Below are 20,324 nucleotides of genomic sequence, written 5' to 3'. Positions count from 1 at the left end.
ACATACTTCATCAGTTTCCTATAGAATGAAAACTAGACTATAAATATCTATCAAGACTGAACCACAAGAATGTATGGTTAAAGGGATCATCCAAAATATCTAATCTCTTATTAAAGTTCTATGCGGTATAATAAATTCTAACTCTTTGCCTTCAAAAAAAAAAAGTTCAAAATGTATGTTTTTTTTCCTCCCACCCCAGAAATAAAAAGAACTGGCTCCCTGGATTAGCTGTGTGACTTTTAGCAAATTATGTCACCAACCCTCAGTTTCTTACATTATAAAATTAAATGGTTTGGACTAGATAATCTCTAAAGTGTCTTCCAGCCAAATCAGATTATATGAGCTTCCATTTTTTCCCCTATACAGGCTGAGAAACTAAAGTACATTCCTCACTGAATAATGGTACTTATTTCTCAGAAGAAATGCAATGTGGTAGGTACCCAACCAACATCAGAGTCAGGAACACTTGGGTCCACGTCCCAAATCTATCATATTTCAATTATATAATCTGGACAAGTCACTTAACCCCTTAGTGCCCCTAGGCTATAAAGGCTGGAAACAAATGCTAATCAACTTTAGTAGAGGGAATATTTTCACCAAAAGTTTCCTACCCCAATGAAAATTACAGGTCCGCCCCTCCCCCCCCCAATTCATTGACAAGACCCCATTATACAAAATCTTTCCTTGTAGGGTATTAGCTAATATACGCAAGAAAAACAAGATGTTACGTTTTTATACTGCTGGCCAAGTTGATGTATAAGTTTATCACTAATAGTATTTCATATGCTCCCAAATGCATGTAATGAATTAAGTTCTCACCTCCACACCTAAATAATTATTATGGAGGCATTAATGTACCAAAATTGGGTCACATATAAAGACCTCCATAAAAGTTATTATAAAAAACTAAAGGAGAGCCAAATATTAGATAATAAATAAAAATTATTGACCTCTTCCTGTAGCTTCTGATTGTTTCCTCGACCATCACCTAGCTCTGCCATCCAGATCCACAGAAGAGATAGCCCATGGCATTCTAGGAAGGACTTTAAGCAGGACTGAGACTGGGTGTTCTTTAAAGTGAAGAAGAGGAAAAGAAAAGTCAAAGTAGAATATACAGAAACATTCCTATTCTTGTCTGCCAAAACCTTACACAGTCACTTCAAAATTAAAATCAATGCTACAAGGTTCATTCAAATATATAAGTTACAATAATATGATAATGTCATAAAAATGCACTTTGGGAAAAAAATGCATTCTAGATCAGGGCTGTCCAAAATGCGGCCCTCCTACAAGCATAGAAATTTACATAAATGCTTTAGAAAACGAAGTCGAGCTACCGCAGAGCTCTCACTAAAATGGCAAATCAAAATATATTGTCTATTGTTTCAATAACAACCTAAGGTTGGAGAGCCTGTTCTAGATAAAGCACTGTAAAATAGAAATACATGAAGGTTAACAAAATAACTTGTTTGATCCTAAGTGTTTAAAAAGTTAATTGCTGATTTGCTTTTTTTACAATCTCTACCTATAAATTGAAACAATGTAAATATGCCTTAAACTAATTTTTCTTTTAGATTTTTGTGCCATTCTGTCCAAAAAGAAAGAAGCAGCATGGTGTAGTGAATAGAAACAAGGCTTTAAAGCCAGGGAAGACCTGAGATGTTCTGTCCTAGACATATGCTGCTTAGATGTAATCTCTATTTTATGTTAACAAATTTCTGCAATGTCCAAGTTTAAAAAAAATTCACTTACAAATACCAAAATATGAAGAAATGCACCTACTCCAATAAGAATTAATCCCTTTATTTTGACTTCAGGTAACTGATTAAATATTCCCGTTCATACTTTAGACTAGAAATCAAATAATCACCTGTATGAGTTTGAGACAGGTAAGTTTCTGCTCCAAAGTCTCAATTCTAACCATCAGCCTCGATAAACTGAGCACCTGGTTTTTATCAGAAAGGCCTTCACCGTTTTCTAGAAGTGCTTCAAGTTCTCCATCCACCTAGCATGGAAAAAAAAAAGAAAAAAAAACTACATCACAAAAATATCCACTTTTTATATGTTAAGGGAAAATAACTGATCAACAGATACTGACTGAGTGCTTACGTGGCATAATGTGTGCTAGAAACCAAACAGGACATAGACAAAGGAGTAGAAGGTCCCTGTCCTCAGGGAATTTAAAATGTATGGAAGGCAAACCTAATACACTTCAACAACAAAAAATCAAATAGTGACTCTGACTGTATTACTGGAGAAGTCACAGAAGACTTCATGGAAGAAGTGAGACTTCAATCAGACTCCAAAGTGGGTGACAGGCTGGATACAGAGAGCAGTGGGCATTCTGTTTTAGGTGGGTGGGGAGGGAAGATGGCAGGGAAGAGAGACAGAATGAGCAAAGGTAAGGAGGGAGAAGCCAGAATCAGTGAAGGATATAAAAGAAGATAAACTTGGCTAGAAGAGAGGATTTGGGCTGATTGTGGAGGAAGGCAGAAAAAATCTGAATTTCTGAGTAATAATATGATTAATGTGAGTGGTCTTTTGAAAAGATCAGTCTGGCTCTGGTAATGCAGCACGGATTTGGAAGGCAAGATTAACACTAAGAATGGTTATATATGGGGAAAGGACAGGAGATTTGCAAAGTAAGGCAATGTCAGCTAGGGTGACATATAGCAGGAACTGTGTGTGCTCTGGAGCTATGAAGGCCTGGAAGGAACCTGGAAATCTTGGACAATTGGGCTCTGCAAATAACACAGGCTGAGTTAGCAGACCAATCGTGGTAATTAAAAATTCCCAAGAAATCTTAAGTCAAGTTGGCATAGGACTAGAAGTTGTCCCTACTAAATACTGGTGTGATCAGCTTGACAGCCACCAGTAGAATAAGTGATACATTCCACCATTCTGCTACTACCATAAGGAAGGGAAAATATCACACACACACACATACATACACACAACAAACTGAAACATCCCAAACCAAAACAAATCAAAAAACCCCAATTTATTCCTAATCCTCTATTAGGTAAAATAAAAGTAACTGAAAAAGCTCCAAAACCCTGACAAGGAAAAAAAATGGAAAATCCTGGAGTCATTTAAAAAATTAAGGCTAACTCCAGAAATTATATTTATTATGATAAAAATAGCACCTAGGTCCAGAATGATTTTGAAAAGATACGCATACTTAGATTGAAAGACATTTGGAGTTAAATGGGATGAACCCAACTAGCAAGCCAGTTACATAAAAACAGTAATTTTTAAAAGCTATTATCTGCTATAATTCTCACAAATGAATGCATTCTCTCACAATATTTTAATGAAAATACAAAAAACAATATTTAGGACCTGCACACAGCAGCATAATGCAATAATTACCGTTATGTTAAGAACTATAGGAGTAAATGTAGAGTTATCATGTAAACGCCCCTAGGGAGAGGCAAACACCACCATAGAAGAAGCAACCTGAAAGAGTTATTGAAGACCTAAGAGAAGGAATTTGAAGATTCATCAATTCTAGCTGATACAAACTGTGAAAACCTAAACACCATACTGCCCAACTAAAAGCGATCACAAATAACAACAAAAACAAGAGGAAAAGAATCTAGAAAGCAAAAAGAAAGCAGGAATTCCAGACTCCCTTAAATTAGTGACTGAAAGCAAAAACAAGAAAGTTAAGGTGACACGAAGATTAAGGTGACATAAAAAGTCAAAGCAGTGCAAATAAGGTTTTCACACCATCACCCTAATGAATATAAAGAACAGTCATGAAAAGTGAAGTTGATAAATCAGCTTCTCCATAAAACTGCTAAGTGGCAGGGCCAGATAAGAGCCATAATTATTGGATCAAACACTTCATAGCTATGTACAAATTACTAGCAAAGCACTCTACTAACTTCTTCTGTATGTACTTGCATATCAGTGAGCACGAACATTTACACATACAAAGCAAAACAGAAAAAAAAAAAAAACCCAGACAGTAATCCAGTGTGAGGCTCTATTACTCAATTTTAAAAGGTATACATCACACCAAACTTAACACGATAGTAGCATTGTGAACTTCCTTCTGCTCTCTTCTGTGCATTTAGGGTTTTAGTGATATTTTTTCTCCTTTATTTCCCAGAAGTCATGACATATACATTTTATATCAAAGCATATGTATGCCAGTGACCCATGAACCTTCCAAAGAGAGGTCAATATATGCTTATATACTTTATAGAAAGCATTCAATAGTTTGTATCATGAAAAAAAAAAAAGAACCTATACACTCTCACAACAAAAATCCAAAATATTGACTGAGGAAAAAAGATGTGCGCAAAAAAATGCCAGTAGTGCAAGAAGAATTTTATCCATTCACTACTGTACAAGCAGTTGGAAAATGCTCTGATATATATTGCCTTTGTTAACTATCACAAATCTTTGGACTCAGTTCTGCACTCATAGCTTATTCGCATGATGCACATACACATCAAAAATGTTATACAGAAAATAGGAGACCAAAGTACAGAGAGAATACTGAAGTACTTGAGGTCCAAGTGGAAAACTTTTCTCTATTAAAAACATGACATCAATACAAAAATGTCAAGAACAATTAACAGAAAAGTGGTTATTTTCAGGGAGTTAAATCCATTATGGTTCTGCTTAGCTTTAATCCAATGCTATCTCTGAAAAGAAAGGACAAAAGAAATAGATACAGATTGATGTCTATTCCAACTTACAAAGACCAAAGATACTTTTTTTTAAAAGTTCATTTGTAGATGAAGTCTACAGCCATTTCTACTGACAGTTTCAAAGTATCAGCAGATGCAATGAAACACTTAAATTTAGTGACTAAAGGCTTTTCAGGATTGGAGTCATAAAAAAAATAGATTTGGTTTCTTAGGCAACTTACTGACAAAAGGATCTGTAAAGGGAGACAAATGTAAAAGAAAAATTTCATAGAGTAGATCTGAAGGTTTGGAATCATAGGATATGGAATTCTGTACCCTTCCAGCAGATAAGCATAGCTGATAACATAAGGTGTAATTCTATTATTTACTGATTTTTAAGAATTTGGCTTAATATAGTAAAATGTAGCTTTAAAGTATTCTCACAAGTATGTAAAAGTTAGGCAAGATTATATGATATCTGTTTTTTCAATAACGCATTAATTGCTGACACCCAGATAGGTTGAGGCTATTATAGATATTTTAAGTACAATTCAAACAAAAGCCTTTTTCCTAGTAAATGTCACATATTATATATGCTCTTATTCATATTGGAACTGTATGGTCTCCCCTCAGATTTTCCTTATTGAAAATTATAGTAAATACTAAAGAACATTCTAACCATCCATACCGGAAAGGAAAGATGATGGAAAACACACATTGTGCCTAGACAGGAAACTTTTGGAATCAGTACATAAATATGTGTATCTTGTACAAGCGCTGTAGAAAGAGAATGAACTAGTCAGGCTAAATTGAATTTCAGAAAATACAATATGCCTTCAAAGATTCCAAACATCAAACCGATGAGAAAGCACACATCTGATATTATGCTAGAAGATTTAGATTTGTGGAACAAAATGATCTCAGAAGAATTGAAATTACAAGTAATTCAAAGGCATATGAAAGCCCATGATAGAGATAAACAAGTTGCCACATGCTAATAATGATGATTTTCAGTTAGTGAAAAGTGTCATTAAAATCACATGACTTGGCAATTAAAAAAAAAAAAGAAGCTGGTCATATTTTAAGAACGAGACAGCAGATCAATGAGACAACAAATAAACAACACAACAGGTATTTGTACCCTTGAATTATTTAAAGAATAAGAGGATGGTGCTTCAGGAAACTGGGTAGATTCTCAAAGGGGAGTTTATGGTAAAGCAGAGATAAGAGACTTGCTAGAGATAAGGTCCAAATGGGTTGTGATCTGCCTATGCCTAGATCAAGAGAACCAGTTTCCTTCAAGACTCTTGAAACTGACCCAGAAATGGATACAAATACCAAGACTACTTCTGGAATATTACAAAAACAACTAAACATTGTAGTGTCCTCAGTTCCCATCTCAAAGTTTTATACTTAAATATTTTATAAATCAAAAAAAATATTTTATAAATCAAAGAGGGAGAGGGCACAGAGAGTACCTTTTCAAACTTTTTTTTTTTGTAAATGAAAGCTTGAGCACGAATTTGCATCAATAGAATCTGCTTATAAGCATTTGCCTCCTTGGGCAACTACAAAATCCATGAAAAATTTCAACACTCATTGAAATCTCACGGGAAATAATGGAATATTTACTGCACTGGTCAAACCAAAAGAGACCCTAAGTATTGTCCCTTCCTCTGTCAATACGTTACACATCACATTCAGAAATGATTTCAACAAAACTCTTGGATGTTTCCTCTCATAACCTGGAAGCCACTTTCTCTCATCCTGCAGCAGTATGTCATCAATTAGTATAGTACCCATTTGAAGAAAAAACAAAACAAAAACTTAAGAGACATGTTCAAAATTTTTTAAATGGCATGTTCTGTTTCCTCACAAAGGCAGTCATCTCAAAGATATAGACTAAACTCCAATTCATATGTACTTTCTAAAAAGTTCTTAGGAAAGTCATGACTGGCATGCAGAAATAAGTATATTGGCCACAGTGGTGTATTTTCATTTTTCTTCTCCTCTAGGCTGATAGCAAACTTATGTAGGAAAGCTTTTGACCTCAATTTTATATTGGTAAGTAGAAGAAAGGGAATAAGCGTTTATATAGCACCTACTACGTGTCAGGCACTGTATTAAGTGCTTTGTTTATATAGCCCTAAAAATGTATTTAATGAGAAAAGCACTGTATAATTTTGTCTATCTATCTTGACTCTGGCATCTAATTTTCCCTCACAGGTTGATATAATTGCTATATGGAGCAGTGCTTAACATCTTTTAGAGTTTCAATCGGGACACCTAATATCCATGATTGTATGCATACAAACACCTAAAAAGCCCCATAACTGGGGTGAAAACGATTTGCTCAAATTAATGATGAAATAATATTTGAAAAGTTTCCTGAAATGACAAGGGGCTCAGCTATCTGTGAAATCATCTCCAATAGTAACTAAAAGGATACAAGACTGAGCTTCTATCAATGTTAATTTCTAGAGAGTTGCCACACTTACCCTAGAGATAACATTTTTCTTCAATTAATAATTTCTTCATAACAAAAATATAAAAAGAGAATGGAACACTTACAGAGTCCTTCTTACGAGATCGCTCCTTCTTCATTTTTCCTCCAGCTGCGCGAATACTGACTCTATTTTCTCCTCCAAGGTAACCTCGGCAGTTTGCTGAGCCACAGAAACATTTCTGAGCTTCTTTCCTAGCAAAGGAACACAAGGAAGATATCAGTGAAACTGAATAAACAGTACAACAAAAATTTTAAATAGTATATTATCTTCAGAAAATATTTGCAAATATATGAAAGGGCTTGTAGACCATAACGAGAATTAGTTTAAGGAATTGGGGAGTGTTCAGCTTCTAGAAGTCATCCAAGTGGGACCATGGTATCTGAAGGGCTATTGCTTCAAGTGGAATTCAATCTGACAAGCATTTCTTAAGGACCTACTATGTGACAGGCAGTGGCACAAGGTGCAGGAGATATGCTTGGTCTGGGAAGGCCACGAGTAACAGATAATTGCAAAGATAAATTTAGGCTTGAAGCAAGTAATAATTCTCAACAACTAAAATTATCCAAAGGTAGAATGAGTTGGATTACCTCAGGTAGAAAGCAAATCCCCCTCATTTGAGATTTTCAAGCAAAGGATATGAACCCTTATCAGATTTATCACAGAGGGAATTCTTGTTCAGGGATGGGCCATAATCAATGGTCTCCAGAATCCCTTTTGATTTTATGGTTCTGTGACTTTGATAGTAGAGCCACAGAATATTAAGACTTAGAAGGGACATTAATATCATCAAATTTATTCTTTTTTCTCCCCCCGAGGCAATCAGGGTAAAATGACTTACCCAGGGTAACACAGCTAGTAAGTGTCTGTGGCTGCATTTGAACTTAGGTCATCCCTGACCCCCCAGGGCTGGTGATCACTGTGCCACCAAACTACCCCTAACTTATTCTTATATTGCTTACATGAATCTCATCTACCATCATTGTTGGCTTTTCCCCATGTTAAGCATTGAGCTTCTCTCCTCGTCTTCTTTAAAGACATTATGATTCTCTTAGTGACCCAAATCAAAACCTTGAAATGTCTGACTGCTCCACCTTATTTCCTGTATATAATTACTGGCCAGGTTCTTGCTCGCAACATCATTCTTACCTCTCTATCATTTCTTGATACCATTCAAGATCAGACCCTCATTACTTTAAACCTGTACTAATCCTTCCAACTAATTTTGCTACCATCTTCTCTGCATAGGCTTACTAACAGAGGAGGGATTAGTCTCATTGTATTCTGCTTCAGTACTACCATATCTGAACTACTGTATTAAGTGGCAGCCATGTAATGACTTAAGTAGGTAGAAGAAAAAAAAGGTTGTACTTGCTCCATTTGGGACATATTACTCAAAAGGCAACCCCTAAGTGTATCTATATTCTTGCAAATGTGGAACCACGTTCAACTGTTTTGGATTGTTTAGTTTCTTACTCTGCATTTTCTCCAGAATATAATCTCAGAATCTTACTTCCTCCAAAAAATTTACCTTTAGAGTACTTAATCCACCATTATTATATAAAATAGCAAAGCTGAAAAGAATAATCCACAATTTAATAAAAAGTAAATAGTATGCCACATTACTAAATTAAAACTTTGAAGTAGTCAGCATATGGTTTTTCTTACAGAAGCAAAGAAGCTGATTCAACTAGGAAAAATGCCTGGTTGGAAATATCTAGGAGTAAGAGCTCTTGGAAATGCAAGACACTCAACCACACTGTTTATAACATCCCTACCTTCCAGAGTAGGAACATCTCCAAGCTGCTGAGTCTATTAATATTTTACCCAGGGAAAAATTTTAGTTAGCTTACTCATAAGTTCTCCAAATCTAAAATACATAAAGAAAAATATAAATAAGAAGGGAACCCAGCATATGAAGGAACACCAGTTAGTTGCCACAGAATATCACCTAGTGGCCAGGAGGAGAGTTTATCACATTTATATAGCTTTCATCTATTAACTAGATAACCTAGTCACCAGAAATTAGCTATTATAATTTGAGTTCTGTTCCCTTCCTGCCAAAAGTTACTTAAGAGAAATATGTACAAGTCTGCACATATACAAGAGAAACTGTATGAACAAGGTTGTACAAAAAATAAAAGTGACGGGCTTGGTATAGCAAAGTAACAAGATCACTTTATAATATATTTGTAATGGTAATAATAATTATAATATTGTTGATAACAATAATAATAGCTGACACTTGACTTAGTACTTAGTACTTAGAGAGTCTCTTGTCTCTTGGAATAAATTAATTCCAAAGATTGTTATTTTTCCAATATCCCTGTAGAAATACTGAATAGGGCCATACTGATAAAGACTAAATCTAGATAACTGAAAAAAAAAATCTTACTATATGCATTAGGGTCTTTCAGACTCTTACTAAATCTGCTGAAAAAACAAGTATTTTAATCCCACACGTGATTTCCATGACCTTGAACCCAGAGTATACTCCGCCAAAATAGGTTAAAAAAAATTTTTAAACATACCCATATCGTTGAAACTGATAATCAAATGTTAACTCTGAACCTGAAGGAACCAATTTAGTAGTGAAAAAGCCAACCCTCAGCTGTCCATTCACAGTCCACTGAAAGAGTATGAGATAAGGAAAAGGAAAATTATAATGGAATCAGAATTTTTTAAAAAATAATTTTCATTTTTAACATTCAATGTGAATAAGCACAGGCCATTTCAGACCATAAACATGTAGAATATAAACATGAATAAAAAGAATTAGCACATAATACAGGTGTCATATTCATTTTGCAGAGAAAGAAATTGAGACTCAAAAGTTAAATTACTTGTGTATTATCGTATAGCTACAGTTTGGATTAAGACTTCAGTGCTCTTTTCAATATGATACCCAACTTTTCACTATAAGACACTGGAGCTCTGACACAACAGTAGCATCAATCTTGAGTAATTTTAGTCCTGTCTGACATGAATATATCTTGCCTAACATTAACCAAGTCACGGGAACCATGTTATTAATGGAGAATTCCTTCATTAAAACAAAGCATTCATAAAGTGCCTACTAAGTATCAGGCATTGCGTTATATACTGGGGATAGAAAGACAAAGAATGAAAATTCCTATTTACAACATATCCACATATACAAATGTAGAGAGAATATAAATAAACTATTTAAATGTAAGAAATTTTGGAAGGACAGCACCATAGATGGACTGAGAAAGTCTTCTTGTAAAAGGTGGTTCTTCAGTGACATCTTGAAAGAAGACAGGGATTCTTTTGGGGGAGGTGAAGAAAGAGAGCATTCTAGACATAGGGGATTACTGGTACAAAGGCATGAAGATGGGAGATGGAATGCCATGTGCAAGAATCAGAGAGAAAACCAGTACAACTGAATCACAGAAAGCAAAAAAATAATGCATAACAATGCCTAAAATTAGACATACTGGGACAAAGTTATAAAGAACTTTAAAAGCTAAACAGATGACTATAAATTACACCCTAGAGCAGAGGTGGGGAACCTATAGCCTCCAGGCCACATGTGGCCCTCTAGGTCCTCAAGTGCAGCCCTTTGACTGAATCCAAACTTCAAAGAACAAATCTCTTTAATAAAAGGATTTGTTCTGTAAAACTTGGACTCAGTCAAAAGGACACACCCAAGGACTTGTGGCCTGAAGGGCCACGGGTTCCCCACCCCTGCCTAGAGCAAAGAGATCCATAAACTTGTTTTAAAAAATATTTTGAATGTATTTCATGCATTTAAAAACGTTACTCTAGGGGCAGTTAAGTGGCACAGTGAGTAGAACACTGGCCCTGGAGTCAGGAGGACCTGAGTTCAAATGTGGCCTCAGCCACTTGACACACTTACTAGCTGTGTGACCCTGGACAAGTCACTTAACTCCAATTGCCCTGCCTTCCCCCCTCCACAAACAAATAAACAAAAAAACCATTATTCTGAAAAGAGGTCCACATGTATCAGACTACCAAAAAGGTCCATGACACAACAAAAAGGTTAAGGATCCCTGTCCCAGAGGAAATAGAGAATCCCTGGAATTTAATAACGGAAAGACATGATCAGATCTATGCTTTAGAAAAACTAATCTGACAGCTGTGTGGAAGATGGAGATGAGCAGGGATGAGATGTAAGGTAGAGAGGCAATTAGGAGGCTGTTAAAATAATGTAGGCTAGAGGTGGTGGTCAGATATGGCTATGTTGCAAGACATATGCAAGATTTGACAAATGATGGATATAAATGGATTAAGGAAAGTCGAGATATCAAGAATAACAAGATAACTAAGGATAGTTGCAAAAAGGGAGAGTGTGTAGGAGCAGGGGGAGGCATAGAAAGGCAGTGAGTTTAGTTTTATACAAGTTGAGTTTGAAATGTCTCTGGTATAGACAATTTGAAACATCAATTGGTGATGTGGAACTGAATCTTAGGGGACAAAATGAGGCTGGCTACAGGAATCTGTGAAACAACTTATATAGAGACAATAATTAATCGCATGCTAACCGATAAAGTCATCAAGACAGAGAATAGGAGATGTAGGACAGAACTGTGGAAATACCCACTATGTTATGGGCCTGATATGGAAGATGAGCTAGTAAAAAAAAGACTGCAAACAAAATAGGAACGAATACCAGGTGAGAGCAGTGTGACAAAAACCCAGAGAGATTATATAAAGAGAAAAGGTGGCAGGTCTATAGTGCCAAAATACTGCAGATAAGCAGAGAAGGAAGAGGACTGTGAAAAGACCATCAGATATTGCAATTTTAGGAAGACCTTCGGAATGAATGAGAGGAAAAGCAAGTGAACACAATGTGTGGTCATATTTTTCTAAGGGTATAGGTGGAAAGGTGAAGATAAAGGAGCATTTAATGGCAGGAGTTAGTGAAGTTTTTTAATGGGGGAAGGGAGACAGTGAGAGAACACAGCATAATTGAAAGGTTACAATCTGCTGGAGATAGAGGGGGACGGGAATGGGAACCAGAGCATAAGTAGAGGAAATACTTTGGTGCAGAATACGGCCACCTTACTGTTAGAGTGGGAATGATGTCAAGAGTTTTGACATGAAGAGTTTTGAACAGCATTATAGGGTTTCGAGACATTAGGAGAATACTAGTTTATAATTTATGATATTAATGCCTGGTACGTCTCACTATGTAGTTTTGTATTCCTAATACATTTTTAAATTTTCAAAATTCACTTATATTTTAAATGTATTAGTAGAAGAGCCTCTACTAATAATTGAATTCAATTTATTTATTCATTCAATTCTACATCAGAAAACATTTATTAAGAAACTATTCATAAGGCAGTATATGTTAGGCACTGAGAATAAATAAAAACACAAGAACCCCTGACCTCAAGAACTTATATTCCAGTGGGATATAATATGTACACAGAAAAATAAATGCAAACTAATTTGAGGAAAGAGAGATGACTAACAACAACAGAGAAAAAGAGAAAGGCTCACATAAGAGGCAGTATCATAGTTGATTCTTAAATATTCTTTCGGCTATATACACATATATGTTGGGAGGGAAGGATAAAGAATGAGCCTTAAGTACTATTAATATGCCATAAGTGAGGCTAGTCAGCCAGTATTTATTAACCCTATGGTCCAGAAACTGTGTTAAGCACTGGGGGCTAGAAAGGCAAAAACCAAACCCTATTCTCAAGAAGCTCACAGGCCAGGCAGACAACTACATACAAACAAACGAGATACAGATAGGATAAATGGGAAACTCAGGGCAAGTCTCAAGCATTAAGGAGCATAGGGAATGGCTTTTTGTAAAAGGGGAGATTTTACCTGGAATCTGAAGGAAGTCAAGAGGTGGAAATGAGGAGAGAATTTCAGGCATAGGGACAGTCAGTGAAAATGAATGAAACTGGGAGATAGTTTGTGTAGCAAGGAGGCCAGTGTCATTGGATTGCAAAGTATATGGTGAGCAGGTAGGGGTTGGGGTGGAAGGAGTATAGTCGCTGGAGTTTATTGAACAGGAGGGCCTGGGGATAGGGAACATGGCCTAACCTGTGACTTAGGAAAATCAATTTAATAGCTTGGTGGAGGACGGATTGTAGTGGAGAGATATCTGAGGCATGGAGATTGACCAGAGAGCTATACTGCAATAGTCTAGTTGTAAGGGGATGAGGACTTGTAACAGGGTGGTGGCAGGGTCTGTGGAAGGAAGGGGGCATAAATGAGACGTTGCAAAGGTAGAAGAGCATTAGTACAATTTGGCAACAGACTAGATATGCGGAGTGAGAATGAAGAGTCAAGGATGACACTTAAGACCGTGAGACTGAGTGACTAAGAGGACAGAGGCATCCTAGACAAAAATAGGTAAGTTAGGAAAGGGGAGGATTCCGTTTTATACAATGCTGAGTTTAAGATGTCTATGTGACAATCAGTTCAAGATGTCCAAGCAGGCAGATGGAGATGTGAGACTAGAGGTCAAGAAAGAGGTTAGGGCTGAATAAGTAAATCTGGAAATCACCAGTATAGAGATAATCATTGAATCCATGGGAATTGATGAGATTGCCAAGCAAAATAGTATAGAGGGAGAAAGGGGCCCAAGACAGAGCCCTGCAGGGCACCCTACTGGGCATAACCTGAATGGAGATCTGGCAAAGCATACCACATAGGAGTGGTCAGACAGGTAGGAAGAATACCAGGAGAGAACACTTAGAAAAACCCAAAAAGAGTGTCAAGGAGAAAAGGGTGACTAAGAGTGTCAAAGACTGCAGAAAGGTTGCTGCAGATTGAGAAAAAGACATTAGATTTGGCAATTAAGAGATCATTGTTAACTTTGAAGGGAGCCATTTCAGTTGAATAATGAGTTTTAAGGAGAGGACAGAAATGGAGGCACCAAATGTAGATGACCTTCTCAATATTGGAGAGATCAAGTGAAAGTTTTTGAGAAAAACCTTGTGGGGTTTCCCATAAAGGAAAGGGAGTGTGGGAAGCCTTGTATGTGTTTATAGGCAGTAGGGGAGCAGGCAAGCGGACAAGGTTAATAATCTGCAAAATCAATCTAAGTTAGGGATGAGAATAGTGAAACAAAGTAAGAACTACAATAAAAAATTCCATGTCAGTCAACATAAAAAGTAACATTTCAATTTAGGAGAAAATTACTTAAGGTTCATGAAAAACAAGCAATGACCGGTTCAAATGTGGCCTATAACTTTCTCCCACCAAATGTTCTTCCTATCACCACAATCTTAGTACCCAATCTTAGTAGGCAGCTGGTCACTGAAAGATGATATCTACATGCCTCCTAACACTGCATTGAAAGCATCTCTTTTTGAAGTCTATCAGCTCTCTTTTATACTACATATCCCAGAAAGTGAAGTGCTAGGAGAAAGTGGTAGGCATTTCCCCCACACTCCCCAAAACAAAAGTGTGCATTTTATCTCATAAGCTCTGCCTCTTGCTGGGCTGCAACTGTTGTAGTTATTCCATGAAGCACCCAAGGCTGCCCGAGGAATTTTTTTTTGGTAGAGGGGTATAACAAAGAAGAAAATGACATTGACACACTTCTGATTGTTTTCGCAAGGCAATCAGGGTTAAGTGACTTGTCCAGGGTCACACAGCTAGTAAGTGTCAAGTGTATGAGGCCACATCTGAACTCAGGTCCTCCTGACTCCAGGGCAGGTGCTCTATTTTCTGTGCCACCTGGCTGCCCCCACTGATTCATTTTGTAAGTCAAATTCTGTCAAATTTATTATACAGATGATTTAAGTGTATAAAAAACATTATTTCTTGGAGTTAAAATATTTTACACTATTTTAATGGTGGTTAAAATTTTATTCAATAAAAGGTGCTAAAAGAACACTTGTATCTGATCTTTTCATCATATTTTTTTTAAAGTTTAAGTCGTATGCTACTTACCTTTTGCGTCTCACAGTTTGGTTCACAGCTGTGGTTCATAAAACGAGAACAGTTTCCTTTCTGAGTGGCATCTATTATCTGCAAATACAATTTTAAAAATGGTTAAAAACCTGATTTAAATTTATATTTTCCCATAGTATTGGCAAAATTTTGAGGTGGACTTAATATAGGAAGCATTCTCAAAAACCCCAATATAAAACACATATTTTACTTATACACAAAATTCATTCAACCTATACTCTTCTTATCCTGGGTTACATCTCTTATTATATATGCACCATTAGACTAAAAGAACTGAGAATCCCAACAGTTAGGGACAGGAAAGAGGGTCCAGGCTTCTGGTTATATTTGTGTTAGGAAATTATGAGTGGAAATTCCCTCCACTAATAGACTATAAATTAGAAATCTGCAACTTCTACAATCTTGGAGAACTGTGTGGGGAGCTGAGAAATTAAGTGGATTTGCTCAAGATCACAGAGTTAATATCTACTGGGAGCAGGATATGAACCCAGGTCTTCCAAACTAAAAGGATATTCCTCTATCCACTGTCCCTTACCAAAACAGTATAAACCACAACATTATAAAAACTCATCCTTAAATACCACACCATACAAAAGATACTGTTAACAAAGATCTAATTTCTTTTTTCTGACTCATTTAAGTCATATATTGCTTTTTCATTTCTATTAAATTGTATGACCATTCCTCAAAATTACCATTTCCCCAATGAAATATGCAAAGCCTCACTAATAACGTATCTTCTTTCTGTACATAGGAGAAGGAAAAAACCATTTATTAAGCACCTGCCACGTGCCAGGCACTGTGCAAAGTGCTTTACAGATATCTCATTTCATCTTCCTAACAACCCTGTCAGGTATAGGTGCTATTATTATTCCCATTTTACATTTGAGGAAACTGAGGCAGACAGAAGTTAAGTTACTTGTCTAGAGTTACACAGCTATTAAGTGTCTGAGGCTAGATTTGAACTCAGGTCTTTCAGGCCCAGAGATCTACACCTAGCAGCCTACTACACGAAAATTAAAAGGAAGTCAATTTATCTACTCACTTTTTGACATGTCTAGTCTTATTTCTTTCATACTTGTATCTACTTCCTTCTAAAATAGGATTTCTTAATCTGGGGCTAGTGAATTTGTTTTTCTGATATATTTATAACTATATTTCAGCATATTTGGTTTCCTTTGCTATCCTATGTACTCCAACTTATGCATTTAAAATTATTATTCTGAAATCCAGGGAGCTATAGGCTTCCTTTTGCTAAAAGGGTCCATTACACAAAAATGGTTAAATACTCTTACTCTAGAAGTTCTTGAGAAGGCTACTTTCTCAGCTGTCAATAACTCACTCATACACAATATATGACTGTAGAAACACATGAAGTGGGCCTTCAAAACTGTTGACCAGCGGAGGACTGTTCATCTATTCAACTAACAGTTTGGTATAAAGTATAAAAGAAATAATTACATTTTCCTTCTCAGTTTCCTGAAGTGACCAGAAATTTAAATGTTCTGAACATTTTCCAGATCATATCTCAAATGTCAAAAATGTGGCCCATACTGAATTATTACTCCCAAAGACTCAATGAATTTACTAACAAGTAAATAACTTAAAGTGGAAAAATAAAAGCATGGATAGGATAGTGAAACATAAATAATACTTCTGATCTGTCATCCTCAGAGACCTTTCTCCAGCTTCCATTCCATTTTGGTCCTACATTTTTCCTAAAATATCTTCTCGCTCGTTACAAAAAAGTGCTGGGCCCACACGAGCCTGACGCCACCGCTGATTTCTCCATTTCCAACCTGAGCTAGTTCATTTCTCCTTAGCCTAATGGCCCAGGGACTGATCATACTGACACTGGACTTAGTGTGAACATCCTATCAGCTTTATACTTTCTGTGACTCAGACTCCTAAGCCCAAGCAATTTACCAGCTTCAGACACAGGTACCTCATTATACCTGGCCCTTTCACTCATCTTACCCTCTCTAGTATACTACATTTCCCATTACACTTATACAATCATATAAAAAATTACTTAGTACAAGCATACTGTTTCCTTACTGAAAGAACTTTCTTTACTTAAAAACATTCCTCCCACACTAAGTTCTTCCTCCTTTTGTACACTCCCATCCCTCACCCAATTACATGTGACTTGTTGAAATCAACTTAAGTTCACATTTATTACATTAAAACTTTCCTGTCTTTCCATTTCACATTACCTTAACCTTGGCAAAACCACAAAGTACTGCATTCTCCTTAAAACCATTATTTAACATCTTTCTTTTTCTCTTGGTTAAGATGATCTATTCCCTAGTCTCTGCTCCTCTTCCTCAGTACATCACTTAGTCCCCTACTTATTTCCTATTCTGAGAGTAACATAAAAAAATAACAACAATAATTACCCCCTTTTTAGTCCCTTCCCTTTTCCTTCTCAGAGTAAATTGATTCAGATCTCCTCAATTTAACTTTCACTTTCATTAGACTATCAAAGCTTCTCTTCTACTAAAACTATTATTGATACTCTCTGGACCCAGTCATTTTAAAGTCAATGTAGTAAATTACCAAGTCCAACAAAACAGCTATTATTCTATGCATTAATTATTTCTCTACTTGTTCCAGGGGAAACAATCCATGAGAGTTAACTTACCTCATCATTCTTCAGTGCCATGAAATAATAGTGGATATTCTTGTTGCGGGCATATTCCTTCACCCTGGCTTTAAATTCTTTATGGTCTAATACCTCTCCACAGTATTCCAAGACAAAAGTATTCCTACAAAATTCAAGGGGGAAAAAAAGCAGAATTTCATGTATTTAAAGCTGCAAATAGTTACCCAATCATGCAAATTAAAAACTTATTACTTTAGCCAATCAACTTATTTCTAACTAGACATACCGATGCTAGTTTAGCTTTACATAGCATAGATATTAGCATCAGCAATACAACGGATTAGGAGCATTAAAGCAATTTGGGAATTTACCTGAATAAGTTGTATACTCTGGAGGAAAAGAATTAGCACATGTAATTAAATCAAACAAAAGACCACTTGACTCTTGATTCTCTTATTCTCTTAACATCATCCTAAAGTTATTGAAGTCCTTAAATACTGGGCAGCTAGGTGAGTACAACACTGGCCCTGGAGTCAGGAGGACCTGAGTTCAAATCCAACCTCAGACACTTGACACACTTCCTAGCTGTGTGACCTCGGGCAAGTCACTTAACCCCAATTGCCTTTCTCCCCTCCAAAAAAAAAAAAAGATGACCTTAAATACAATGTTCCTAAACCTAAAATATAATGCCTAAAATGACCAAGGATCTTTAAAATCCAGTATCCTTTTCTCAAGTATTCTTCTTGAATTCTTATGTAACATTTAGCATAGTTGATCCTCTTCCACATAATTCCTTCCTTAGTTTGTGTGATCCTGTACTAAACTGGCTTTCCTTCTATGTTCTGATAGCTTTGGCTCGTATTAGCTTCCATTCTCCCTCCCCACTTACACCTTTATCCTCCTAATCTAAAATGCACACAGTCCCCAAACTTCTATACAGATACACTTCCTAATGACCTCATTCTATTGTTTTAAACTCTCACCTATACAACATATGGCTCTCATCTTTATCTTCAGTTCTAACCTCTCTCTCATAGTTCCATTCCATATTTTTATTTGCCTGCTATAGCTTCCTAATTATGTCCCATAATTACTTCAAACTTATTAAGTATTAAGACTTGGCTCATTTTTGCCTAAGACAAGCTTGGTCTTCTATACATGCATTTTAAGGGCATGATCATTCTTTAATTACCCAGGTACAAACTCATCTTTGAATTAAAAATCTTCTATGATCCCTTCTTCTGCCTCCCCATAATCAGCCACCAAGTGTTAATAATCTTTCCATTGTAGTTTTTCTTATATTCTTCTCTTCCACAATTAATGCTACTAGACTACTTCAAGTAAGAAGTAATGGTGTGAACTACTGTAAAAAAAACCAAAATTATCCTAGCTACACTTGTCTTTTCTCTATCCAATTCTTCCTCAATGCTACCACTAGACCTGCTCATTCAAACATCATCAATAGTTCCATACTACTTAGAGTATTAATCTCTTTCCAATACAATTCAAGGAACTGTGAAATCTGGTCCTAGTTGACCAGTCCTATTTCCTAATCAACTTTGCTGAATCTAACAAACTTAATGCCTCTTACAACATTTTGAACACCATTTGCCTCATTTGGCATGTTTTGTTCCACCCTCCACTTATTCAAATCCTATGCATCCTTTTGTTTGCTGACAAAAGTACCCAAACAAATGTCATTTTTTAATTATTCAGTAAAATGACAGCTCCTTGAAGGCAGTGCCTTTGTTTTGTCTTTGCATCCCCCAAAACCTACCAAAAGGAGTCACTATGGCAGGTATTTAATGCTTGTAGAACTAAAATGATCTCTTCAAGGAAAATTTCCACTTCTGGAGAATCCCCAAGGAGCTTATAAAAAGAGTAAGAAATTTAAGACATTTGCAACAATGCATATGTGACAAAGTACCATAGGCGATGAGATGACAGACCTGTTATTTGTACATGAGGAGAAAAACAGATTAGAATGGCATAGAATCAGTAGCAATTCCCAACAGTGGAAGTGTGCTGTGTACAAAGCAGACTGAACCTGATGAAGATATTTAGGTCGAATTTTCAAGAGCGAATGTGATATAGGTAGGCAGAGGGAAAAGCATAAGAAACAGTGGAAAACACTGGAATCTGTTTGGAGATTACAGATGGTCCTGTTTGGCTGAGGCCAAATCATGAGGGATCCTTTGAAAACCAGAATAGGAACACCTAAAACTCTGTGTTTTTTTATTTTTCAACCTGTTTAGTTCTTGGTAGTTCAAACTTATAAAGTATCATGAGAACAAGAACCATGTATCATGATTACTTTGTACGCTACTTGTGCCTACCTATCTTTCTTTTATGTAGAGTGGGTGCTTAATTTTAAGTGCTTGGCTTTTCTTCCTCTTGAAGAAAAAGTCTTAAGAAAACAGTTTTCATTTTTTAATTATATCTATTGTGAAAGCAGAAAATATTAAGGCTTATTTCCCTAATCTTAACTATTTCGTATCACCCAATCTTTAAGTGGTCATTTCATAATCATACAATTTTAGCTCTTAAAAGGACCCTAAAGACCCAGTTCAGTGTTGTCATTTTACATGTATTCCATTACAATGTAATGGAATATTTTTGCACTATAAGAAATGATCAAAGTGG

General features: G+C 36.1%; 1 protein-coding gene across 2 annotated transcripts in view; it reads right to left on the bottom strand.

The window, feature by feature from the left end:
• Window positions 1-20,324, bottom strand: part of SETD2 (SET domain containing 2, histone lysine methyltransferase) — a 157,359-nt gene that overhangs the window by 79,921 nt on the left and 57,114 nt on the right. For both annotated transcript variants that reach the window (XR_005009101.1, XM_036737580.1), the window contains exons 6-11: window positions 17,721-17,844; window positions 15,056-15,133; window positions 9,679-9,776; window positions 7,215-7,341; window positions 1,871-2,005; window positions 951-1,070 (exon numbers count right to left, since the gene is read on the bottom strand). Coding sequence is in view for 1 of the 2 variants with exons in the window: in XM_036737580.1 (XP_036593475.1) it covers window positions 951-1,070; window positions 1,871-2,005; window positions 7,215-7,341; window positions 9,679-9,776; window positions 15,056-15,133; window positions 17,721-17,844 (682 nt within the window). In the remaining variant the exon portion in view is untranslated. The remainder of the gene's footprint in view (window positions 1-950; window positions 1,071-1,870; window positions 2,006-7,214; window positions 7,342-9,678; window positions 9,777-15,055; window positions 15,134-17,720; window positions 17,845-20,324) is intronic.

Source organism: Trichosurus vulpecula, chromosome 9 (assembly GCF_011100635.1).
Source record: "Trichosurus vulpecula isolate mTriVul1 chromosome 9, mTriVul1.pri, whole genome shotgun sequence".
In the NCBI taxonomy this organism is placed as follows: domain Eukaryota; kingdom Metazoa; phylum Chordata; class Mammalia; order Diprotodontia; family Phalangeridae; genus Trichosurus; species Trichosurus vulpecula.
This window is presented reverse-complemented; position numbering and strand designations above follow the sequence as displayed.